This window comes from Bufo bufo, chromosome 2 (genome assembly GCF_905171765.1).
Source record: "Bufo bufo chromosome 2, aBufBuf1.1, whole genome shotgun sequence".
NCBI classification, from domain to species: Eukaryota; Metazoa; Chordata; class Amphibia; order Anura; family Bufonidae; genus Bufo; species Bufo bufo.
The window spans coordinates 280,718,230-280,743,994 of NC_053390.1; the positions used below are offsets into that span (position 1 = coordinate 280,718,230).

General features: G+C 44.9%; 1 protein-coding gene across 1 annotated transcript in view; it reads left to right on the plus strand.

Annotated features, from left to right (window-relative positions):
- Positions 1-25,765, plus strand: part of MMAB (metabolism of cobalamin associated B) — a 48,145-nt gene that overhangs the window by 15,717 nt on the left and 6,663 nt on the right. Inside the window, exons 2-9 of the mRNA XM_040416591.1 lie at positions 3,468-3,627; positions 3,706-3,741; positions 3,835-4,045; positions 6,911-7,070; positions 7,151-7,681; positions 10,074-10,135; positions 11,428-11,521; positions 15,461-15,518. Coding sequence (XP_040272525.1) covers positions 3,574-3,627; positions 3,706-3,741; positions 3,835-4,045; positions 6,911-7,070; positions 7,151-7,681; positions 10,074-10,135; positions 11,428-11,521; positions 15,461-15,518 — 1,206 coding nt within the window. The 5' untranslated portion in view covers positions 3,468-3,573. The remainder of the gene's footprint in view (positions 1-3,467; positions 3,628-3,705; positions 3,742-3,834; positions 4,046-6,910; positions 7,071-7,150; positions 7,682-10,073; positions 10,136-11,427; positions 11,522-15,460; positions 15,519-25,765) is intronic.

Below are 25,765 nucleotides of genomic sequence, written 5' to 3' on the forward strand. Positions count from 1 at the left end.
CCCAAGTGCATCAGTTCCCCCCGGTGCCATCAGCTCCACTATCCCCCAGTGCCATCAGCTCCACTCCCCCCGTGCCATCAGCTCCACTCCCCCCGTGCCATCAGCTCCACTCCCCCCGTGCCATCAGCTCCACTCCCCCCGTGCCATCAGCTCCACTCCCCCCGTGCCATCAGCTCCACTATCCCCCAGTGCCATCAGCTCCACTCCCCCAGTGCCATCAGCTCCACTCCCCCAGTGCCATCAGCTCCACTCCCCCAGTGCCATCAGCTCCACTCCCCCAGTGCCATCAGCTCCACTCCCCCAGTGCCATCAGCTCCACTCCCCCAGTGCCATCAGCTCCACTCCCCCAGTGCCATCAGCTCCACTCCCCCAGTGCCATCAGCTCCACTCCCCCAGTGCCATCAGCTCTCTCCCACCTCAGTGCCATCAGCTCTCTCCCACCTCAGTGCCATCAGCTCTCTCCCACCTCAGTGCCATCAGCTCTCTCCCACCTCAGTGCCATCAGCTCTCTCCCACCTCAGTGCCATCAGCTCTCTCCCACCTCAGTGCCATCAGCTCTCTCCCACCTCAGTGCCATCAGCTCTCCCCCACCTCAGTGCCATCAGCTCTCCCCCACCTCAGTGCCATCAGCTCTCCCCCACCTCAGTGCCATCAGCTCTCCCCCACCTCAGTGCCATCAGCTCTCCCCCACCTCAGTGCCATCAGCTCTCCCCCACCTCAGTGCCATCAGCTCTCCCCCACCTCAGTGCCATCAGCTCTCCCCCACCTCAGTGCCATCAGCTCTCCCCCACCTCAGTGCCATCAGCTCTCCCCCACCTCAGTGCCATCAGCTCTCCCCCACCTCAGTGCCATCAGCTCTCCCCCACCTTAGTGCCATCAGCTCTCCCCCACCTCAGTGCCATCAGCTCTCTCCCCCCCCCCTTGTGCCATCAGCTCTCCCCCCCCCCCCTTGTGCCATCAGCTCTCTCCCCCCCCCCCTTGTGCCATCAGCTCTCTCCCCCCCCCCTTGTGCCATCAGCTCTCTCCCCCCCCCCCCTTGTGCCATCAGCTCTCTCCCCCCCCCTTGTGCCATCAGCTCTCTCCCCCCCTTGTGCCATCAGCTCTCTCCCCCCCCCCTTGTGCCATCAGCTCTCTCCCCCCCCCTTGTGCCATCAGCTCTCTCCCCCCCCCTTGTGCCATCAGCTCTTCCCCTCCCCCCTTGTGCCATCAGCTCTCTCCCCCCTTGTGCCATCAGCTCTCTCCCCCCTCCCCTTGTGCCATCAGCTCCCCCCCTCTTGTGCCATCAGCTCCCCCCCTCTTGTGCCATCAGCTCTCCTCCCCCCCTTGTGCCATCAGCTCTCCTCCCCCCCTTGTGCCAGCAGCTCTCCCTTCTTGTGCCAGCAGCTCTCCCTTCTTGTGCCAGCAGCTCTCCCCTCTTGTGCCAGCAGCTTCCCCCCCCCCCCCCCTCCCTTATGCCAGAAGCTCTCTCCCCTGCTCCTGACACCCAGAGTGCACAGCGTCATTGGTTGCTATGATGCTGTGCACTCTGGGCGCCCGGCCATAGTTGCACCAACTTACCTTTCCACTAGGGGTGTCGCTGACTAGGGATCGACCGATTATCGGTTTGGCCGATATTATCGGCCGATATTGAGGATTTTGAACGTTATCGGTATCGGCATCTATTTTGCCGATATACCGATAACGTATTGGGAACACAGAACGCGCTGCTCTCAGCGCGTTCTGTGTTCCCTCCGTAGCACAGGGGAGAAGGAAGCAGTGTCTCCTCCCCCTGTGATGCTGCTGCCGCTGCCTCCAATGACAGGACGGAAGACAAGAGGAGGGGAGGGGCTGTGGCCGCTGCGCCACCAATGAAGATGAGTCTTTCATTAATTCAAATACAGGAGGCGGGAGCTGGCTGCAGAATCACATAGCCGGCTCCCGACCTCTATGAACGGCAGCTGCGGTCCGCGGTAGTTAACCTCTTAGGTGCCGCGGATCGCAGCTACCGCTCATAGAGGTCGGGAGCCGGCTATGTGATTCTGCAGCCAGCTCCCGCCTCCTGTATGTGAAAGAGAGGTATCTTCATTGGTGGCGCAGTGCGCCCCCCCCCCCTCAAGCCCCCTAGTATTAATCATTGGTGGCGCAGTGCGCCCCCCACCCCCATCCCAATAGTAAAAACATTGGTGGCGCAGTGCGCCCCCCACCCAGTATTACTCATTGGTGGCAGTGGCCACAGGATCCCCTCCCCTGCTCCTCCGATCGGAGCCCCAGCAGTGTAGCCTGGGGCTCCGATCGGTTACCATGGCAGCCAGGACGCTATTGAAGCCCTGGCTGCCATAGTCAGCTCCATGCTGCTGTGTGCACAAAGCACAGAGCAGCAGGGAGAGTGCGAGATCCTATTCACTCTGATAGAGATCTATCAGGGTGAATGGGACAAGGGTTCTAGTCCCTAAGGGGGCTAAAAGTTAGTAAAAAAAAAAAAAACACAAAAATATTAAGTATAAATGAAAAAGATTTACAAAAAAAATAAAATAATAATACACGTTAACAATAAACATTAATTTTCAGCAGATTTGTGTAGGAAATTTTTTTTTTTCCTCAAAAATAAAAATACCCAGAATATCGGTATAAATTATCGGCTATCGGCCTGAAAGTTGACAAATTATCGGTATCGGTATCGGCCCTAAAAAATCAATATCGGTCGATCCCTATCGCTGACACTCCATTGTTCCGCGCTGCTCTGTGCTTGACTTCACACAGCGCATCAGGTCACGGCATGCGTACGTCAGAAGGTCCGCAGGCCCCCTGCTGGAAATGTGAGTATTCCGAGCGCAGCAGGAGACCACGGAGCGGGAGTAATAGCAAGCCCTTCACTCCCGCTCCGTGGTCACGTGACACAAACGAATCCTCGATGCAAAAAATTAGCATCGAGGATTTTTTTGTGTCAAATTACTCGATTTAGTCGAATACTTGTTGCAGCCCTAGACTGCAGCGAGTAGGAAGTGAAGCTGCTGGCATCTTAATTTTCTCCAATGCCGGCTGTTTAGATGGGAAGTTGGCTACAGTTAGTGACGGGCTCCCTCTCTGATCTGGAGTGCCGTGCAGCGGACCAGAGAACATAATAGGTGAGTACAACTCCTTTTCTTATTTTATACCATATTCCAAATTTTAAAAAAATCTCTGTAATACTCTGTAATTCCAGTATCTTCACCAGATTTTGATCAGTGCAGATCACATACCCGGTATTTTTGCCTTGAATATAATGTATATGTTGTGAATGTTCAATTTCTTCTAACTTAAAAAAAAAAAAAAAAAGCAGATGTTCTGGCTTTCTGTGAATAAGCTTTTGTGTATAGGCTATGTGCAAACTCACATTTTGTGAAATCTTGAAAGCACTGAGGATGAGATATGATTGTAGGTTGACAGTCGATGGAAGCGGACAGAAAACAGATGACAATCCATCATCATCTGTTTTTTTTTTTATCCAGGAAAAGGAAACGAGAGGTGAGGGGAGGGTGTGGGGTTGTTTGGAGACATCGAGAGGAGCTTGAATCGAAGAGACTGGAAAGATAAAAGCCTAACAGGAACAGAATTATGCGAGAGGGAATCAGGAAGACGAGCAGAGGCCACAAACGTGACCATAGCTGGGTAATTTTTGATGTACAATTTATTTATCATATAGAACAGTGTATTTCTTTTACTAGTTGTACATTTTATGGTTTCTAGGACCACAGTCAAGACCAGAGCTGGGATTGCACCCGGGTAATTTCCTATAAATATTGTGCCAGTTTTTTTGGTTTGTTTTTTTAAACTAATATATTATAGAAATTTTTACATGTTTTGTATGATGTTTAGCTCCGCACCAAGCAGCGCAGGAGGGGGAGTGATAAAATTCCCATCAATGTTCATCAGCTGATTGAACTGGTGAAACAGAATCCTGCCCTTTGGGATCAGACAGACCCAGGACACTCAGACCGGGTAGTCACCCGTCGCATATGGGAATCCATCTTCCAGACTCTGGTCCCGGACTGGGACGAGTTCTCTCGAAAGGAGAAAGCGCCGTATGGTATGTGTAAATCTGGGGAAGCTACAGCTACTATATATATAAGATATATGCATGCAGGGGAGGAGGATGGGTTTCATTACCTGGAAAAAAGCTTGTTATGGGCCCAAAATAAATACAGTCCTGATCAAAAGTTTAAGACCACTTAAAATTTTTTAAAAAATCACATGGCTGGATCTTAACAAGGTTCCAAGTAGAGCTTCAACATACAACAAGAAGAAATGGGAGTGAGACAAAACATTTTTTTGAGCATTCAAATTAATGAAAATAGCTGTTTTTCAGCTGATCAAACGTTTAGGACCACATGCCTTTAAAAGGCCAAATCTGTGCAAAGATGTGGATTCATTGTCATATTCTGTCAGGTAGTCACACGTTGTGATGGCAAAGGCAAAAAAACTCCCTTTTTGAAAGTGGTCGGGTTATTGAACTGCATAAGCAGGGTCTCTCACAGCGCGCCATCGCTGCTGAGGTGGGACGCAGTAAGACAGTCATTTGGAATTTCTTAAATGATCCTGAGGGTTATGGAACAAAAAAGTCAAGTGGAAGACCCAAAAAAATGTCATCAGCACTAAGCCGGAGGATCCAATTGGCTGTCCGTAAAGACATTGGACGATCCTCGACCCAAATTAAGGCCCTTACTGGTGCTGACTGCAGCCCCATAACCATCAGCCGGCATCTGAGACTGAAGGGCTTCAGACCTCGTCTCCTTAAACGCCACAGAACTGCTCGTTTGGACTTTGCAGGAGAGCACCAAACATGGGACATTCAAAGGTGGAAGAAAGTTTTATTCTCTGATGAGAAAAAATTTAACCTTGATGGTTTGCAACATTACTGGCATGAAAAGCAGATCCCACCTGAGATGTTTTCTACGCGCCACAGTGAAGGGGGCGCCATAATGGTCTGGGGTGCTTTTTCCTTTATTGGAACAATGGAGCTTCAGTAAGTGCAGGGGCGTTAAACGGCCGCTGGCTATGTCCAGATGTTGCAGAGAGAATTCCTCATGACTGAGGGCCCTCGTCTGTGTGGTAACGACTGGGTTTTTCAACAGGACAACGCTACAGTACACAATGCCCGCAGGACAAGGGACTTCTTCCAGGAGAATAACATCACTCTTTTGGCCCATCCTGCGTGTTCCCCTGATCTAAATCCAATTGCGAACCTTTGGGAAAGGATGGCAAGGGAAGTTTACAAAAATGGACAACAGTTCCAGAAGACAGGAGATGGCCTTCGTGCGGCCGACTTTACCACTTGGAGAAATGTTTCCACTCACCTCATGGAAACACTTGCATCAAGCATGCCGAAACAAATTTTGGAAGTGATAAACAATAACTGCGGAGCTACTCATTACTGAGTTCATGTTTTGGAAGTTGGATTTCTGTTTTGGGGGGGGTTTAGTTTTGTTTTGGAGGTGTGGTCCTAAACATTTGATCAGCTGAAAAACAGCCTGTTTCAGTTTATTCATTGTTTTCATTAAATTGAATGCTCAAAAAATGTTTTGTCTCACTACCATTTATTCTTGATGCATGTTGAAGCTCTACTTGGAACCTTGTTAAGATCCAGCCATGCTAAATATGATTTTTTTTGCCATTTCTCAAGTGGTCTTAAAATTTTGATCAGGACTGTATATTAAAAAAAATGTTATATGCTTATCTGACCAATTCTCCTCTGTTCCCACTCTGCAGGCCTCCTCTGTCCCTCACTGCTTGTTTGCCAAGCTATGTCTTGATGTGTCATTCATGGGGACAGCATGTCACATGCAGGTCCAACAACATCTGTTGGCTGCTGCATTAACATGACGTGTTGTCACCATGAATGACAATTCGTGACACTTTGCAGACATTCTTCTTACGGGTTGCAAAGCCAGTGGTGGCAAGGATAGTAGGAGAATTAGTAAGGTAAGTATAGTAGAAAGGTTAGTGTTTTAGGTCCATTAACACTTTTTTCCGTATCTCAGTAAAACCCTTTAGCAAGCAGCAACTCATTGCACGTTCCGGCAGAGAACAGCCTGCCATATTTCACTATATCCGGCATTGCCTAATACTGCCAGATCCCCATTGACTGTAATGAAATCTGGTGGTGATCCAACCTCTTTCCGGCATAAATGCTGTGTTTTGGCTGGACAAATACAGCTGCATGCCGTGGTTTTTACCTGGCCAACAGTCGCCATTTATGCTGGAACAGGCTGCCGGGTCGGCTAACGTTTGAATCTGGCATTAACAGTAGCTGATTTGTAAACATCGCTATGACCTCAGTGTGTCCAAAATAATGCACACTTCACAAAAGAAGCTGTTAAAGTGTACCTCAACATTTGAATACACTTTATAAAAAACTATTCTAAATGCCGTAAAATGAACAGTTGTAATACACTTTTTTTTTTTCACGTTTCCCTTACGATAAAGGCACCTGAAGTTCAGATGTCTATAACTCTTTGTAATCCATATACTTGTACACTGCTGACATCTCAGTGGAGCATTGGTTCCACTGTGGGACCACAGTGGGTGATGTACAGGTGGGAGCACACGCCACAGCCCCTACCTGTGCTAGCTCCGCTCTGCCAAAGACTGGCATAGCATATTCGATGTGCTATGTCAGGCTTTTGTGGAGTGGGCACAGGTAGGAGAAGCGATGAGCTCTGCAGAACTCCTGCCTGGGCTTTCTCCACTCTGCTAAACGGAGACCCTGTACTGATGTGGTAGGCAAGTCTTTTAGCAGAGTGGGGGTAATGCTAATGCACAATCGTTGTGTATACCCATTCTTTTAACACATTTAAGCATACAAATAAAAAAGTGTGCTTGGAGTATCATGTCTAAATCTTGCCTATGACCAGTTTTAACATGAAGTCTAACTTACAATCTTTGTCTAAAACAGAAAAGCAAATACAGACAAGATGGCGATCCCTCAGGGATCGTTTCATGCGGGAGCTGGCAGAGATGAGAAAGCTTCCCAGTGGTTCTATGGCCCCTAAAAGGAAAACCTACACATATATGGAACACCTTGAATTTCTGAGAAAGGCGGCTGATCAGAGGCAGTACGTGTTGTTATTGCTGCACTTTTTCTCAATGTCTCTGTAGGTCAGTTCATTTAAATGTAAGCCATTTATCCTTTCAGGTCTTCAACCAATGTGAGGGGGTCTGACTCTGAGTCACTTCCATATGAACCAGAGCTTGAAGAGTCTGCCACCACTGCTGCGGAGGAGAGTGATGTGCCTCTCCCGGGCCCATCCCAGCCATCTTTCACAGACCCCCCATTGGAGACATTCCACCATCAGACAGTTTGGGAAACCAGAAGGGGAGGTAAAGCAGCCAGGAAGAGTAGAAGGGAAGTGGCTGACTTTGCAGATAATGTCCTCATGATGCTATCCAACATGCACGAACAACAGGTCTCTTACAGTGAAGAACAGAAGGACCAGATGTGGCAAATAGAGCAGAGACAACAGTGGGATAATGAGGATGGCGATCTGCTGTTCCTCAAGAGCCTCCTCCCCTCTCTCAGAGAAATGTCACCTCGGTGGAAGGCAGAATGTAAGGCGGCCTTGATGACAGTGATGGCCAGATTTACAACATCAACTTCCACCAGTACTGCATCATTTTATAACCGTTCTGTAGTGACCCCCAGTCCTGCCCACACTTCCACATTCAGGTATGCCCTATCTGGGTAACTAGCCGGCTACTCCAATGACATCCAGACAGAATAGTACCAGCATTAACTACCTGTTTTTATATAAACGTGTTTGTGGGTTGTTATTATTTGCATTACATAAATTCTGAAGTGGGGTGGTGCCTAAAATTCACACCGCCTAATGAGCATTTCCTCCATACTCAAAAGTGACCACCAACATTGCTGCTGTTGGTCTTGTCAATTTTGCTTAAATGGCTGTAACGCTGTAAGTAAAGAACACAATTTAAAAATTTTGGTGGTCACAACTGAAGTAAATTAAACATAATTGCCAAGTTGCAATTTCTATTTTACCAATGGTCATTATGCAGATAAGTATCTTTCCAAGGAAAGAACCATCTTGCTAGTGCCACCTTGTGGAAGTGGCTCCCTTTGAGTCCAACTTTTTAACAAGCCTTTGGACATTACAAGTGAATATGGCCATGCCAGATATCCATCCGTAGACAATCGTTTCGGGGTGCTTGCTCCTCTTCAGTACAGAGTAGGATTCTGGCTAGCTGGGAGCAATGCCTTGGATGCAGCTTAGATGGGGTACTGTCTCTCTTTAAAGAGACCAGCCCTGTATGGATACTAACTGGCAGTACTCCATGGAATGACGACTTATTGGCATTGCTCGAAGGGAAATTAATATGCAGGGAAGTATCTTCCAAGGAACGAGAACCATCTTGCTAGCGCCACCTTGTGGAAGTGGCTCCCTATAAAGCAAAATCTGACTTTTTACCAAGCCTTGGGATATGTCACGGGAAAATAGCCAAGCCAAATATCCAGCTGTAGATGGATTTTGATTCATAGGGAGTTACTTCCACAAGGTAGCCCTAGCCTACTTCTTTTTCCTTGGGATATACCGCCTTCCCATGGAGCATGGCAAATAAGTCTCCAAACCACTTCCAGTAAGTCTCCATACAGGACTGGTCATTTTAATAAGAGCCAGTGCCCTACCTAAACTGCTGGTCATTCATATCTTTCAGGAAGAAATTGCCTTGTTCCTCGTGCCTGCATTTTGCAGTGTCTGTTTGCCATATGGACTAGGAAAGCTGGCATATACTGTAGGTTCCCAACAGAGGCCAAAAGTGTATCTTCTTGGCATCCATTGGACTACTATATGTCAGTATACTTTCTTTTTTTTGTTTGCTCTATGGCATTGCACAGTCTGCTGCTCAATCTCCTACAGAAGGATCCAGTAAAAATATACAATGTGGTATTTATTTCCTAAATGGGAGCCTATGCCACTAAATAGCTAAACAGTGGCATATGTCGGAGGTATTTGCCAACTATACTGAAAAATGCAGCAAAAAAAGCATGTTTGCTTTTTGTGGTGCTCATTCAGAAGATACTTTTTGGTTTTTCCATTCTTCTTCTTCATGCCTATTGTGAGAATAATTGCTTCTAAGTGATGAGGCCAATACAAAGCAGCCAGTCAGTTGAGAAACTGGATGTATTGGCACAAATCTTAGGCTGTCTGCATCCACAATTTTTCATTTGGTTGGGGCAACCCTTCCTGATGCAGGACTTCCAATATCAGGAAGTAATTCGCCTGTAGCTACATGTATGTTATTCACACAATTTTATGCGTTATCACACGGACGGCAAACTCACCCTCGACTTAAATGCAAAGAGTTTCCGCAAGAATGTTTCTATAGCTGCTAACAAAGATCTTAAAATGGATGGAGAGTCTATGCACAAAGAACATAAGTTACTTTTTCATTATCCAATCATTACATGTTATTTACCAGAAAACACCTTTAATGTAGACGTAATTTGTGGCATTTTTTGTTGTGGTTCTGTGGACAAATCCACTTAAGTTACTGTACACGCAGATTTGTTTCAGATTTTTCTGTGGATTCCACCCTGTGCTCCCCAAGTCATAAGCTGCACATTTTTTCAGTAGTGTGTGGATTATCCACTTTGCTACAGATTTACTGCAAGCAAGTCTGCAACAGCACATTTGCAGCATATGTGTCACATGCAGGCATATCCAGGCTACAGATATTGATGACCTATCAAGATAGGTCATCAATATCAGATCGGTGGGAGTCCGACCCCTGACATACTTACCAATCTGCTGTTTAAGGCAGTCTACAGAGCATTCTGCTTCCGCTCAGTACACTGTATTGTTTCTGGCACTGCAGTTGCCTGAAACAGCAGATTGATTGTCTTCTCAGACTCCCACTGATCTGATATTGACCTATCCTAAAGATGGACCATCAATATCTGTATCCCAGACACACCCCTTTAAGGAAGTTATGTTCTGAACCCTATTGAGGAAGTGTGAATGTACACTCCAGAGTGTCACTGCATAATACTATAGCAGAATAGTGCTATAGTACTAATTCCACTATTCTGTGTTTTCTTCTAGCTCTACGCCAGAAAATAAAACCGAGAAGATCCCAAAGATCTACACGAAAACAGGCGATAAAGGTCTAATTTTTATGATGTTTCAGTGAGATATTAGATTTGTTTCATTGCTGAGTGTTTTATAACGTAAATTCAACGATTTGAGAACAAATAGGTTTAACAGGCTAAGTGATAAAAATATTTACTAAGTGTGAATCAATATAAGGTAAAATAGACAAATCTCATACAGAATAAATTATAGTCACATGGCCTGCACAACCCAATATGGTGGGACTCCTGTCGGCATGTCATAGCAAAAAGCCGACATCCCATGGTGATACAAGAGATAAGGATATTGACCTTACAAAATCCTACCTGGATGGTGTTCTCAGCAGAGTTCCAATTAACTATCTATGTGCAGAAAAGTTTAAACTTTTCCACCCCTCCTAAGGATGTCCAGTGTGCAGGATGCATGTTTCTGAGATAATCACTCAGAAATATGTTCTTCTCAGTACAATGGGGGAGGTTTGTGTATGTCTAACTATCCCTAATTTGCTACATTACAAAGAAAGGGGACAGAACCAATCACTTCTTAAAGGGGTTGTTCCGGGATTGGGGACATTGTTCTAATTGTACAACAGTAAAACAAATATTACACACATGACTATCCTACCTTTGCCACACATGTCTGATGCCCCGTTTTCATATTGCAAATTCTAAGCCGGAAGTGCCTATTTTCTCATAGTCAGTGACGTACCGGGTCCCTTGCTGCAGAGCGAAGCCTCTTCTTCCGCTTCCCAGGGAGCCCGGTGACGTCACCAACAGCCTCTGTAATTATTCAGATCGCAGGGAGGGGCGGTAACTAGGCTGGAAGACATTGCGCTAAGCCACGCCCCTCCAGCCCGGTGACGTCACCATCAGCCTCAGTAATTATGCAGATCGCAGGGAGGGGCGGTGACTAGGCTGTAAGACATTGCGCTAAGCCACGCCCCTCCGGTCCGGTGACGTCACCAGGCATGGCATTTTCTAATGAATGGAGGCGGAATATTAATGAGGGGGCGGAGTTACAGCGGAGATGATAGTTAGCTGTAACCACGTGATGCCGCGCTGCGCTGGAACCCACAGTGCAGTGCGGCAGGAAGTTAGGCAAAGATAAACATATATGTAAACAATGCGTGGGGGACCATCGGAGCCATGTAGAAGTGGCGAAAATACCTCAACACATATGGGGGGAACTTTAATCAACTGTTAATAGTAGTACACTTTAAAAAAATATATTTGATCCCGGACAACCCCTTTAATTATGTATGTAAAATACCCTTTCAAGATACTGAACCTTGGAACAAGAAGTGTAATGTTATGGTATCATTCTATAGGCTTCTCAAGTACATACACAGGAGAGCGGAGACCTAAAGATAACATTGTGTTTGAAGCATTGGGAACTACCGATGAGCTGACCTCTGCTATAGGGTAAGATATCAAAGAGTTAAAGGGGATTTTCGAAGATTCAAAATTATACTGTGTCCACAGTATAGGGGATAACTGCCTGATTAGTGGGGGTCAGACTGGTGGGAGCTGACGATCCATTTATCTCTATGGGACTGCCAAAGATAAGGCGAATACAGCGATAGGCTTCGTCAATCTAGTAGAGATGAATGCAGCATTCAGGCTCGATCGTTGCTCCATACGGTGGGAGACCCCGGAGATCCGTTCCTGTGATTGTGGGGTCCCAGTGGTGTTAACCCCACTAATCAGCCTCCTATAACTTATCTTGTTGATATTTTCAATCTTGGGACAACCCTTTTAGGGTTGATTTAAAGGGGTTCTGCAGTTCTTGTAAACTGATGATCTATCCTCTGGATAGATCATAAGCATCTGATCGGCAGGGGTCCGACAGCCTGGACCCCTGCCAATCAGCTGTTTGAGAAGGCAGTGGCGCTCCAGGAGAGCCGTGGCCTTCTCTCTGTTTCCCTCAGGCCCAGTGATGTCACGACTAGTATCACTGGCCTGGGCGCGGCTAAGCTCTGTTCACTTGAATGGAGCTTAGCCGCGCCCAGGCCAGTTGATACTAGTCGTAACGTCACTGGGCCTGAGGTAAACAGCGAGAAGAACTGCTGAGCCCCTTTTAACATTGGTTTTTGCTAGCATTTTTCTATGCTTTTTGCATTTTTTACAGTAAAAACACCAGTTCCAGATTTTAGCTAAAGGTCTATGAGAAATATGAAACACAGAACACACAACCGTTTATTTTTATATTTTTCTTTGTATGAGGTTATTCTTCGGTTTTTGTAATACCAAAAAAAAATTGCCAGTGCAAATTCATATGTGTAAGTACCCTAAGCTTGCTTTCACACTTAAGTTTTTTCTTTTTTTTTTCTTCACATCTGTGTTGTCCAGATGTTAACTGAAGTTCTGTGGGAAAAATCTAACTCGGGACACGCAGTGTTTTCCACTACTGGCATTTTAGTTAATTAGGGGGTATTTTTTTTGTTTTTCTGGTTTATTTTCCAAAATGCGGCCTGTTGTGGATCTTGCCACTTTTTTCAGGCATTTTGACGACGCCAAAAATGCGATGAAGAAAGACAGTGATAAGATACATTGTGTGCAAGACACTCCAGAAAACCTGCCACAAAAGCCTCAGGCATTTATTCTGGCATATTTTTAGTGGTTAAAAAAAAATGCCCGTGCAAATTTGTTTGTGTATGGACTAGGGCTGCAGCTAACGGTTATTTGAATAATCGATTAGTTGTCGATAATTTTATCGATTAATCGGGAAAAAACACCAAAATGACAAAAAAAGAGGTTTATACGATTGTACTTAAAAAATTATGTTCAAAGGCCATATTAAAACAAATTGTGGATGGTACTGTTATGGGGGATCTGTGGATGGCACTGTTATAGGGAGGGGGATCTGTGGATGACACTGTTATGGGGAGGGGGGATCTGTGGATGGCACTGTTATGGGGAGGGGGATCTGTGGATGGCACTGTTATGTGGAGGGGGGATCTGTGGATGGCACTGTTATGGGGAGGGGGATCTGTGGATGGCACTGTTATGGGGAGTGGGATCTGTGGATGGAACTGTTATGGGGGGATATGTGGATGGCGCTGTTATGGGGGGGATCTGTGGATGGCACTGTTATGGGGAGGGGGATGGTGGCACTGTTATGGGAAGGGGGATCTATGCACTGTCATGGGGAGGGGGATCTGTGGATGACACTGCTATGGGGGATGTGTGGATGACACTGCTATGGGGGGATCTATGGATGACACTATATAGCATCTTATGCTATATGTGTCATCCACAGATCTCCCTTCCCATAACAGTGCCATCCACAGATCCCCCTCCCATAACAGTGCACAGATCCCCTTTCCCATAACAGTGCCATCCACATATCCCCCTCCCATAACAGTGCCATCCACCGAACCCCCTCCCCATAACAGCCCCGGCCCCGCCGCTCACAGCAGTAGACTATTCGTTAACTTACAGTGACTTTTACTTGAACTTTAAATCAGATCTATGATCTCCATTACCTTACAAATACAACGAAGTTCCGAAAAACAGGCTGAGCGGGTGGCGGCGTAACGTCACTTACTCACGCCTGCTCCGCCCACTTTATGAATGAAGCAGGCGCGTCATGTGAGTAAGTGACGTTACGCCGCCCGCTCTGCCTGTTACCGGAGCTTCATTGTAAGGTAATAAAGATGCGCTGATTTAAAGTTCAAGTAAAATTTACTGCCGGTTAAGGACCCGCAGGCATAGCGTCTGACCGCCCGCTACTAATCCCGTTATTGAATATTATCGATAACTTCGATTAATCGTTGCAGCCCTAGTATGGACCCTAAAGAGGTGTTCAGCATCTTCAGAGTTTATCCAGGCATATCAGTGTTCTTCCACATCAATTTAGATGTTGCGGCTGCTGTGTCGGCAACATTGGCACTGTGTCTGCAAAGGGGCATTGGCACTCCAGCAAGATGCTGCGGCCAAGTCATTTTTTTCTGATTGGCGAGGTACCACAGATTGGACCCCACCAATCACATGTTGATGACCTAGCCTAATGATTTGTGAAAATTTGGTGGAAACCGCAGGTTAACAGACAGATGTACAGTACCAGTGTATTTACTAGCTGTTAGTTTTCCATTGTAGTTGTTTCCATTTGTAAAAATAGGGAATTTTTTTTACCCCAAAAAATAAATATCATATTAGGCTAAGTTACTATACGCTTTCAGTTCATATGCAGCTGTATGCTCAAAGAAAAGTCCAGCTCAACCCAATTATCCAAACACCTGCGTGCACGGAAAAGGCTGGTGAGCCTGTATATCTTTAGTATGAAGCACAACAAAATTCCAGCACTCACGATTTTGGTAGCTAAAATCTTCGTCTTTTATTCAGGCAGTAGACAGTTTAGACAGGACATCCACCCACAAGTGTAGCAATTTTGACGCGTTTCGAACAATAGTTCTTAGTCGTAACAATGAGCTGTGTTATCTCTGGTAGTTTTATGTTGGTTTGTAGAGTAATTACTCACTGCCCCTCACCTGCAGGGCGGGGGAGCAGAGGAGGCAAAGCACACTTTAACCTCTTATTTTCCAGATGTAGCAGTGCTCATGTGTTTTACAATATGCATTGATAATTTATGCATCCACATATAGTCATCAGTTAGTCAATTTAAATCAAACGTGAAATATAACATCAATAAAAACAGTATACATAATAAAATTAAGGTAGAGTATCAAATGTCATGATAGCCGTAGAACACCACACCAGCATGGATGCGTTTGTATATAGCTGGTGTGGTGTTCTACGGCTATCATGACATTTGATACTCTACCTTAATTTTATTATGTATACTGTTTTTATTGATGTTATATTTCACGTTTGATTTAATTGACTAACTGATGACTATATGTGGATGCATAAATTATCAATGCATATTGTAAAACACATGAGCACTGCTACATCTGGAAAATAAGAGGTTAAAGTGTGCTTTGCCTCCTCTGCTCCCCCCCCGCCCTGCAGGTGAGGGGCAGTGAGTAATTACTCTACAAACCAACATAAAACTACCAGAGATAACACAGCTCATTGTTACGACTAAGAACTATTGTTCGAAACGCGTCAAAGTTGCTACACTTGTGGGTGGATGTCCTGTCTAAACTGTCTACTGCCTGAATAAAAGACGAAGATTTTAGCTACCAAAATCGTGAGTGCTGGAATTTTGTTGTGCTTCATACTGCAGCTGTATGCTGACTGACTCATTTGGCATATGTTGAATCCATAGAAGTCTATTTTGGCGGTTTTAAAATTCATATAAATGTATAGCAGAATGGTTAGACCAAGCAAAATGATTGCCGATTCGAGTAAGGTCATTCTACATAGTATCTGAGCAGAATTGTACTTCCTTTTTTTCAGGCTGGCCAGAGAATTTTGTGTAGATGCAAATCTCCAATGTGTCGCAGAACTTGAGAAGGTATTTCTTATTTTCGCTATGCAAACTAGGCTTCACTGAATGCAGTGTGTGCATAGATATAGTCTGTTTATCAGAGCCATCTTGTATCAATCCATGCGCCCGTCTGGAAGTTAGCAGTGAAGGTCTCTATTGCATGATTGGAGAATGCTATAACTTTTTGTATTCTTCACACCAAGATGTTATTCCGTAATTCATTATCAAACACATTACATAAGAGTTCTGGAATGTATTGGATAGCAATGACAGCATTATGTCAACGTTATCCAATACATTGCAGAACGCTAAGGGTTACATAGCATCATAAATCAATATAATGCTATGCAACCCCGGCAGTGCTGGGAGGTCAGGACGGTAATTGTCTCATACTCGCACTGCAAGTCTGGAGTGTGGAACTAGCTAGTCTGAAAGGGGCCTTACTCACAAAACACACATGGGTTTTCGACAGGGCTGTGGAGTCTGAACTAGTTTTGGGTGGAGTCGGTAGAAATTTACTGCTTAAAATAAAATTTGTCAATAGTGTAATTTTATAAATGTTAATCATAAATATATTTTATGTTCTATTAATGTAAAGCCCTTATTTATCAGTGATATGCAGGGTGTTCTAGAGATGAAAGAAAATCACTTCTCACCACTCCGGTCTTAGTCTAGGGCTACACAACGACATTTGTCATGTGACATATTTTATAATGCTAGTCTATGGTGTTGCACTGCGACATGACAGTCGCAAAAAAAACCATCCAAGATGCGTGTGCGATTGTCGTGTCGCAGTGCGATAGCATAGACTAGCATTATGAAATATGTCGCACAACACATGTTGCAGTGTAGTTGTACCCTATATGTCATGTAATTTATTGTGGCCTCATGACCACAGATCAGCAAAGTACGGACACCTTCCTTGTGCAATCTGCATTTTTCTCAGTCCCTTTAAGAGAAATGGTTATTCTTGTCTGCAAAAAGGACCAAATAGGACATGTTCTATAATTTGCGGAACAGACATTTTTGTGCTGTCTGTTTTTTTTTGTTTTTTTTGCAGAACCATAGAAATGAATGGGCAATCCGCAGAATGTGTGCATGAGGCCTTATACTTGGTATCTTCATGCTGTTCCAAAGGCCCTTAGTTACAATGCCTAGTAAGTTCCTCCTCTAAAGACCACTACTGGGCACGCCTGCAGTGATCTCAGAACTGCTAGACAGAGCAGGAACACAGCATTAACAGTGTTGTCCAGAAATAAGTAACTTTTCCCAGGCGCCCACATCCTGCCTGTGCTATGGAAAGAATCATACTTACCATCTCCCCACTGCTCTGGTCCTGCGTGCCGGCTCCTGTGTGTGTATCTTCTGGTCCGTGGCTTGTTTAATTTGTCCCTAGCACTGGTATGATCATCTTCACTGGCTTCAGCGGTGATGAGTTTCTTGTGGACTGCTGAATCCAGTCATTGGTTGCAGAGGAGCAGATGATCATGCAGGAGAGGAAGTAAACAAACCACGGACCGTATGATAGACACACAGGAGCCAGTGCGTAGAACCAGAGCTACAGGGAGCAGCTAAGTGTGGATCTTTCCATAGCGGAGGCAGGCTTCGACACCTGTGAAGTTATTTATTCCCAGACAACCCTTTCATGGCAAGCACTGAATATAGCAGCTGCACTTTTTACATGTTTCATTTATTCCAAGTTAGACTTGCACATGATTCTCTGCATTTCCAATATATACAGTGAGGAACAGAAGTATTTGAAATCATGGAGGTGTCTGAAATTCACATTGTAGGTGCATTCCCAGAGACAGAATAAAAAAATTAAAAAATTCAGGAAACCACATTGTATGATTCTTAAAGAATTTATTTGTCTTGCACTGCTGAACATAAGTATTTGAACACCTGAGAATAATGTTAATATTTGGTACAGAAGCCTTTGTTTGCAATTTCAGTGGTCAAACGTTTCCTGTAGTTCTTGACCAGGTTTGCATATACTGCAACAGGGATTTTGGCCCACTCCTCCACACAGATCTCCTCTAGATCTGTCAGGTTTCGGGGCTGTCGCTGAGCAACACTGAGTTTCAGCTCCCTCCAAAGATGTTCTATTGGATTTAGGTCTGGAGACTGGCTAGGCCACTCCAGAACCTTGATCTGCTTCTTACGGGGCCACTCCTTGGTTATCCTGGCTGTGTGCTTCGGGTCATTGTCATGTTGGAAGACCCAACCACGACCCATCTTCAATGCTCTGATTGAGGGAAGGAGGTTGTTGCTCAAAATCTCACAATAAATGGCCCCATTCATCCTCTCCTTAATACAGTGCAGTCGTCCTGTCCCCTTCGCAGAAAAGCACCCCAAAGTATGATGTTACCACCCCCATGCTTCACAATAGGGATGGTGTTCTTGGGATGCAACTCATCCTTCTTTTTTCTCCAAACACGATGAGTGAAGTTTAGACCAGAAAGTTCTACTTTGGTCTCATCTGACCACATGACTTTCTCCCATGCCTCTTCTGGATCATCCAGATGGTCATTGGCAAACTTACAGGCCTGGGCATGTGATGACTTAAACAGGGGTACCTTCCGTGCAATGCATGATTTGAAACCATGACGGCGTAGTGTTCTACCGACAGTGACCTTTGAAATTGTGGTCCCAGCTCTCTTCATGTCATTGACTAGCTCCTTCCTTGTAGTTCTGGGCTGATTTCTCACCTTTCTTATCAGTGATACCCCACAAGGTGAGATCTTGAATGGAGCCCCAGTCCGAGGGAGACTGACAGTCGTCTTTAGCCTCTTCCGTTTTCTAACAATTGCTCCAACAGTTGATCTATTTTCACTAAGCTGCTTGGCAATTGCCCTGTAGCCCTTTCCAGCCTTGTGGAGGTCCACAATTTTGTCTCTGGTGTCTTTTGACAGCTCTTTGGTCTTGCCCATGGTAGTCGTTGGCGTCTGACTGACTGTGGGGTGGACAGGTGTCTTTAAAGACCTCAGACAGATGCTAAGTTATATTAATGAGTAGAGTAGAGGTGGAATTTTTAAAGGCACAGTAACAGGTCTTTGAGAGCCAGAATTCTTGCTGTTTCTCAGGTGTTCAAATACTTATGTTCAGCAGTGCAAGACAAATAAATTCTTAAAAAATCATACAATGTGATTTCGTGATTTTTTATTTATTTATTCTGTCTCTGAGTGGGAATGCACCTACAATGTGAATTTCAGACCCCTCCATGATTTCTAAGTGGGAAAACTTGCAAAATTGCAGGGTGTTCAAATACCGTATTTTTCGCCCCAACAGACGCACTTTTTCTCCCCCACAAATGGGGGAGAAATGCCCCTGCGTCTTATGGGGCGAATGCTTGCAGTTTTACATCGCAAGCTGTGATGTAGGAGCGAGCGGGGACTCGGGGAGGGACTGGGAGGAGGAGCTGGGGGCCGGCAATAGCGGCGGGGCGGTGCAGTCAGTGTAGTATAGCCCCGCCGCTCCGGTATACTAATATAAGATGTCTTATTCAATTAATTGAATTATTAAACATGTCCCCCAACTCCTAATAGTACCTTACATCCTAACTGCTTCAGTAGAATGCCGGCAGGCAGCGTAACTCCCTGATGTCACGTGCCTGCGCCGCCTACTTTATGAATAAAGCAGGCGGCGCAGGCAAGTGACGTCAGTGAGGGACTGAAGCTGTTAGGATGTAAGGTACTATTAGGAGTGAGGGGGCATGTTTAATAACTATTAATTGAATAAGACATCTTATATTTGTATACTGGAGCGGCGGGATCTGTGGATGGCACTGTTATGGGCTGGGGGGGGTCTGTGGATGGCACTGTTATGGGCTGGGGGGGGGTCTGTGGATGGCACTGTTATGGGCTGGGGGGGGTCTGTGGATGGCACTGTTATGGGCTGGGGGGGTCTGTGGATGGCACTGTTATGGGCTGGGGGGGTCTGTGGATGGCACTGTTATGGGCTGGGGGGTCTGTGGATGGCACATATATAACAGTGCCAGCCACAGATCCCCCTGTAACAGTGCCAGACACTGATCCCCCTGTAACAGTGCCAGACACTGATCCCCCTGAAACAGTGCCAGACACTGATCCCCCTGTAACAGTGCCAGCCACAGATCCCCCTGTAACAGTGTCCGTCATCCACAGATCCCCCCATAACAGTGTCCGTCATCCACAGATCCCCCCCATAACAGTGTCCGTCATCCACAGATCCCCCCCATAACAGTGTCCGTCATCCACAGATCCCCCCCATAACAGTGTCCGTCATCCACAGATCCCCCCCATAACATTGTCCGTCATCCACAGATCCCCCCCATAACAGTGTCCGTCATCCACAGATCCCCCCCATAACAGTGTCCGTCATCCACAGATCCCCCCATAACAGTGTCCGTCATCCACAGATCCCCCCCATAACAGTGTCCGTCATCCACAGATCCCCCCCATAACAGTGTCCGTCATCCACAGATCCCCCCCCATAACAGTGTCCGTCATCCACAGATCCCCCCCATAACAGTGTCCGTCATCCACAGTTCCCCCCCCATAACAGTGTCCGTCATCCACAGATCCCCCCCATAACAGTGTCCGTCATCCACAGATCCCCCCCATAACAGTTTCCGTCATCCACAGATCCCCCCCATAACAGTGTCCGTCATCCACAGATCTCCCCCATAACAGTGTCCGTCATCCACAGATCTCCCCCATAACAGTGTCCGTCATCCACAGATCTCCCCCATAACAGTGTCCGTCATCCACAGATCCCCCCCATAACAGTGTCCGTCATCCACAGATCCCCCCCATAACAGTGTCCGTCATCCACAGATCCCCCCCCATAACAGTGTCCGTCATCCACAGATCCCCCCCCATAACAGTGTCCGTCATCCACAGATCTCCCCCATAACAGTGTCCGTCATCCACAGATCTCCCCCATAACAGTGTCCGTCATCCACAGATCCCCCCCATAACAGTGTCCGTCATCCACAGATCCCCCCCATAACAGTGTCCGTCATCCACAGATCCCCCCCATAACAGTGTCCGTCATCCACAGATCCCCCCCCATAACAGTGTCCGTCATCCACAGATCTCCCCCATAACAGTGTCCGTCATCCACAGATCCCCCCATAACAGTGTCCGTCATCCACAGATCCCCCCCATAACAGTGTCCGTCATCCACAGATCCCCCCCATAACAGTGTCCGTCATCCACAGATCTCCCTCATAACAGTGTCCGTCATCCACAGATCTCCCCATAACAGTGTCCGTCATCCACAGATCTCCCCCATAACAGTGTCCGTCATCCACAGATCCCCCCCATAACAGTGTCCGTCATCCACAGATCCCCCCCATAACAGTGTCCGTCATCCACAGATCCCCCCCATAACAGTGTCCGTCATCCACAGATCCCCCCCATAACAGTGTCCGTCATCCACAGATCCCCCCCCATAACAGTGTCCGTCATCCACAGATCTCCCCCATAACAGTGTCCGTCATCCACAGATCTCCCTCATAACAGTGTCCGTCATCCACAGATCTCCCCATAACAGTGTCCGTCATCCACAGATCTCCCCCATAACAGTGTCCGTCATCCACAGATCCCCCCCATAACAGTGTCCGTCATCCACAGATCCCCAGTAATAGTGCCATCCACAGACCACCATTGGTTCCAAACCCACCAAACACACAGCACACCTTTTGGTTAAAAATATTTTCTTTCTTATTTTCTCCCCAAAAACCTAGGTGCGTCTTATGGGCCGGTGCGTCTTATAGGGCGAAAAATACGGTACTTCTGTTCCTCACTATATATGTACTATATAATCTTTAAACTTTTTCTAAGGACAAATTCATAGATTTCTTAAAATTATTAAGTGTATAACAGTGTTTTCTAGTTATTAAATGCATTGTGCATTGCATATTTACTTACAGGAATTTACAAAGTTTCAGAAATTGGATTCCAATAAATATATTTTATGTTCTATATAAGTAGCCTGATGACTTATGAGGCTTTTACTATCATATATTACAATTCTACTGCAGTAAAGTTTCTTATTACTAAATTATGGGCTATTTATATCGGAATGTGATAAATTACAGGAGTCAGAATCAACTTTGGCTTATATAATCCACAGCCCTGGTTTTTGAAGCGTTTTTTGCCTAGTGGCATTTTTTCTTAATTGGTGGCTTTTTAGTTTCTTTGCCGTTTGTTTCTCTTGGGGCTCATGCACATGACCGTGGTTTGGGTCTGCATCTGATACGCATCCGCACGTCTGTTTTGCGCTGTCCACAAAATTATAAAACTTGTCCTATTCTTGTCTGCATTACAGACAAGGATAGGACTGTTCTATTATGGGCCAGCCGTTCTGTTTTGCAAAATGTATAATGCACAGGGGCGGTATCCATGTTTTGTAGATCCACAATTTGCAGACTGCAAAACAGCCAACAATCGTGTGCATGAGCCCTTAGGGGAAAAACACCTAATCAAAGACCACCATTTACACATTTGTTTTACAAAAAAACACCAGTAGAAAAACACTGTAAAACTGCAAACGATTTCTATGGGACTTTTTTTAGTGGTGGAAAAAGTAAATTTGTGTGTGGAGGCCCTTAAAGGCTATGTACAGTCGTGGCCAAAAGTTTTGAGAATGACACAAATATTAGTTTTCACAAAGTTTGCTGCTAAACTGCTTTTAGATCTTTGTTTCAGTTGTTTCTGTGATGTAGTGAAATATAATTACACGCACTTCATACGCTTCAAAGGCTTTTATCGACAATTACATGACATTTATGCAAAGAGTCAGTATTTGCAGTGTTGGCCCTTCTTTTTCAGGACCTCTGCAATTCGACTGGGCATGCTCTCAATCAACTTCTGGGCCAATTCCTGACTGATAGCAACCCATTCTTTCATAATCACTTCTTGGAGTTTGTCAGAATTAGTGGGTTTTTGTTTGTCCACCTGCCTCTTGAGGATTGACCACAAGTTCTCAATGGGATTAAGATCTGGGGAGTTTCCAGGCCATGGACCCAAAATGTCAACGTTTTGGTCCCCGAGCCACTTAGTTATCACTTTTGCCTTATGGCACGGTGCTCCATCGTGCTGGAAAATGCATTGTTCTTCACCAAACTGTTGTTGGATTGTTGGAAGAAGTTGCTGTTGGAGGGTGTTTTGGTACCATTCTTTATTCATGGCTGTGTTTTTGGGCAAAATTGTGAGTAAGCCCACTCCCTTGGATGAGAAGTAACCCCACACATGAATGGTCTCAGGATGCTTTACTGTTGGCATGACACAGGACTGATGGTAGCGCTCACCTTTTCTTCTCCGGACAAGCCTTTTTCCAGATGCCCTAAACAATCGGAAAGAGGATTCATCTGAGAATATGACTTTGCCCCAGTCCTCAGCAGTCCATTCACCATACTTTCTGCAGAAGATAAATCTGTCCCTGATGTTTTTTTTGGAGAGAAGTGGCTTCTTTGCTGCCCTTCTTGACACCAGGCCATCTTCCAAAAGTCTTCGCCTCACTGTGCGTGCAGATGCGCTCACACCTGCCTTCTGCCATTCCTGAGCAAGCTCTGCACTGGTGGCACTCCGATCCCGCAGCTGAATCCTCTTTAGGAGACGATCCTGGCGCTTGCTGGACTTTCTTGGACGCCCTGAAGCCTTCTTAACAAGAATTGAACCTCTTTCCTTGAAGTTCTTGATGATCCTATAAATTGTTGATTGAGGTGCAATCTTAGTAGCCACAATATCCTTGCCTGTGAAGCCATTTTTATGCAACGCAATGATGGCTGCACGCGTTTCTTTGCAGGTCACCATGGTTAACAATGGAAGAACAATGATTTCAAGCATCACCCTCCTTTTAACATGTCAAGTCTGCCATTTTAACCCAATCAGCCTGACATAATGATCTCCAGCCTTGTGCTCGTCAACATTCTCACCTGAGTTAACAAGACGATTACTGAAATGATCTCAGCAGGTCCTTTAATGACAGCAATGAAATGCAGTGGAAATTTTTTTTTGGGATTAAGTTAATTTTCATGGCAAAGAAGGACTATGCAATTCATCTGATCACTCTTCATAACATTCTGGAGTATATGCAAATTGCTATTATAAAAACTTAAGCAGCAACTTTTCCAATTTCCAATATTTATGTAATTCTCAAAACTTTTGTCCACGACTGTACACCTTCTGAGGCATTTTTATGATTGTATATTACTCTTTTTTGGCTTAAAATCTTTTTTTTTTCAATTGGACTTTGTGACAAAACACCTCAATATTTTTAATAAAGGGTTAACTGTGACTTGTACTTTCACTTTGTGCTGGTCATCTAATAACCCTTATCTCTAAACTACTGAGAGATTATAAACACTAAGCATAAGAACTGAGCTATAATGAGTGTTTATAAGGTCAGAGAGCAGAGATAAGGAGTCCGCAGCTCCTAGCCTGACTGAAAAGACAGAAAATCCAAAGGATGCTACTAGAGCATATCAGCTCTATACAGAAAACACAAAAAATACATGACACCATAGTTTTAATTAAAACCAATTAAAAATATATATTTTTAGCTAAAAATGAGTACAGTGCAATAATGAAAAAAAGGTGTACATAGCCTTTAAAGTGTTAAAAAAAAAAAAAAAAACACCTAATAAAAATGCTGAGGAGGAGATTTATCAAAACTGATAACTAGCAACCAGATTCCACCTTTCGTTTTAGAAAGGAGCTCAGAAAAATGTAAGATGGAATCTGATTGCTTGCTGCAGGCAACTAAGATACTTTTTCTTTAAAACGTCTTTGATAAATCTAGGTTGTACAGTTTTTACAAGGAAAAATTCACAATGCAGGGGTCAGCTGAGCAAGTGTGCAGTGTGGGGGTTGTAGTGTCACCAGGGTGGATAAAAATCAATGATTTTTTAAAAAAAATCAAAAAAATCAGATTTTTTTGATTTAAATCTGATTTTTTTATATAAAATGCTTTTTGAGGAAAATATATTACCATCCAAAGGTTATTTCATTATGAAATAAAGATTACTTTTTTAATTATGTAGAATAAGGCTGTATATGTTTAATTTTTTGTTAAATTCCATTAATCCATTCACAATGTCCTGCTCTTCCAGAGGTTTTTGTAAGATTACTGGGTAGTTTCTCTGCCTACAAGATATTATCACAGATGCTTGGTTTAATTTTGGAGTTCTCAAAACTGAATTTATAACATGAAAAGAGTTGAGAATATTATATATATAATATTGTCAATATCCAGTATCAGGGTCAAAACTTAAGTGCTGAGGAAGAGGAGTTCGCTATGACATGGGTATCCAGCAATCATCCATCTGTAATGCCAACTATAATGAACTTCAAAGCCAAGGGGGAACCATTCAAGAAATATATGTTTGCTGAAGATATTTTAAAGAAAGTCACACCAGTGAACTGGTGGAAGTCACTTAAGCACTTGGATTTAGAGACTGTTCAAGTAATGATTTCACTTTTAACAGCAGTAGCTTCTTCTGCGGGCGTTGAAAGAATATGCTCTTCCTTTGGACTCGTTCATTCTAAATTGAGAAATCGTTTGGGTCCCGATAAAGCAGGAAAGCTTGTTTTTCTTTTCCAGATTATGAACAAAGAAGAAGATGAAGATGACGAGTGAGCTACAGAGGACATTATTAAGGCTACTTTCACACTAGCGTTCAGAGAGGATCCGTCTGCTGTCTGCACACACGGATCCGCTCCTATAATGCAGACGTTTGGATCCGTTCAGAACAGATCCGTCTGCATTATAGTTTAGAAAAAATTCTAAGTCTGAAAGTTGTTCAGACGGATCCGTCCAGACTTTACATTGAAAGTCAATGGGGGACGGATCCGTTTGAAAATTGAGCCATATTGTGTCAACTTCAAACGGATCCGTCCCCATTGACTTACATTGTAAGTCTGGACGGATCCGTTTGCCTCCGCACGGCCAGGCGGACACCCGAACGCTGCAAGCAGCGTTCAGGTGTCCACCTGCTGAGCGGAGGACAAACGGTGCCAGACTGATGCATTCTGAGCGGATCCGCCTCCACTCAGAATGCATTGGTAGCTGGACGGATGCGTTCGGGGCCGCTTGTGAGACCCTTCAAACGGAGCTCACAAGCGGAGCCCCGACGCTAGTGTGAAAGTAGCCTAAGCTTTTCTTGTGTAGTCTAAGTTTCTTAAAATATATATATTTTCTTTAGCCAAATTAGTTAACAAACATGGATGTTTAAGCAAATAACATGATGTAATGTTATTGTTTTAGTTGAATAAATCCTATTTAAATTG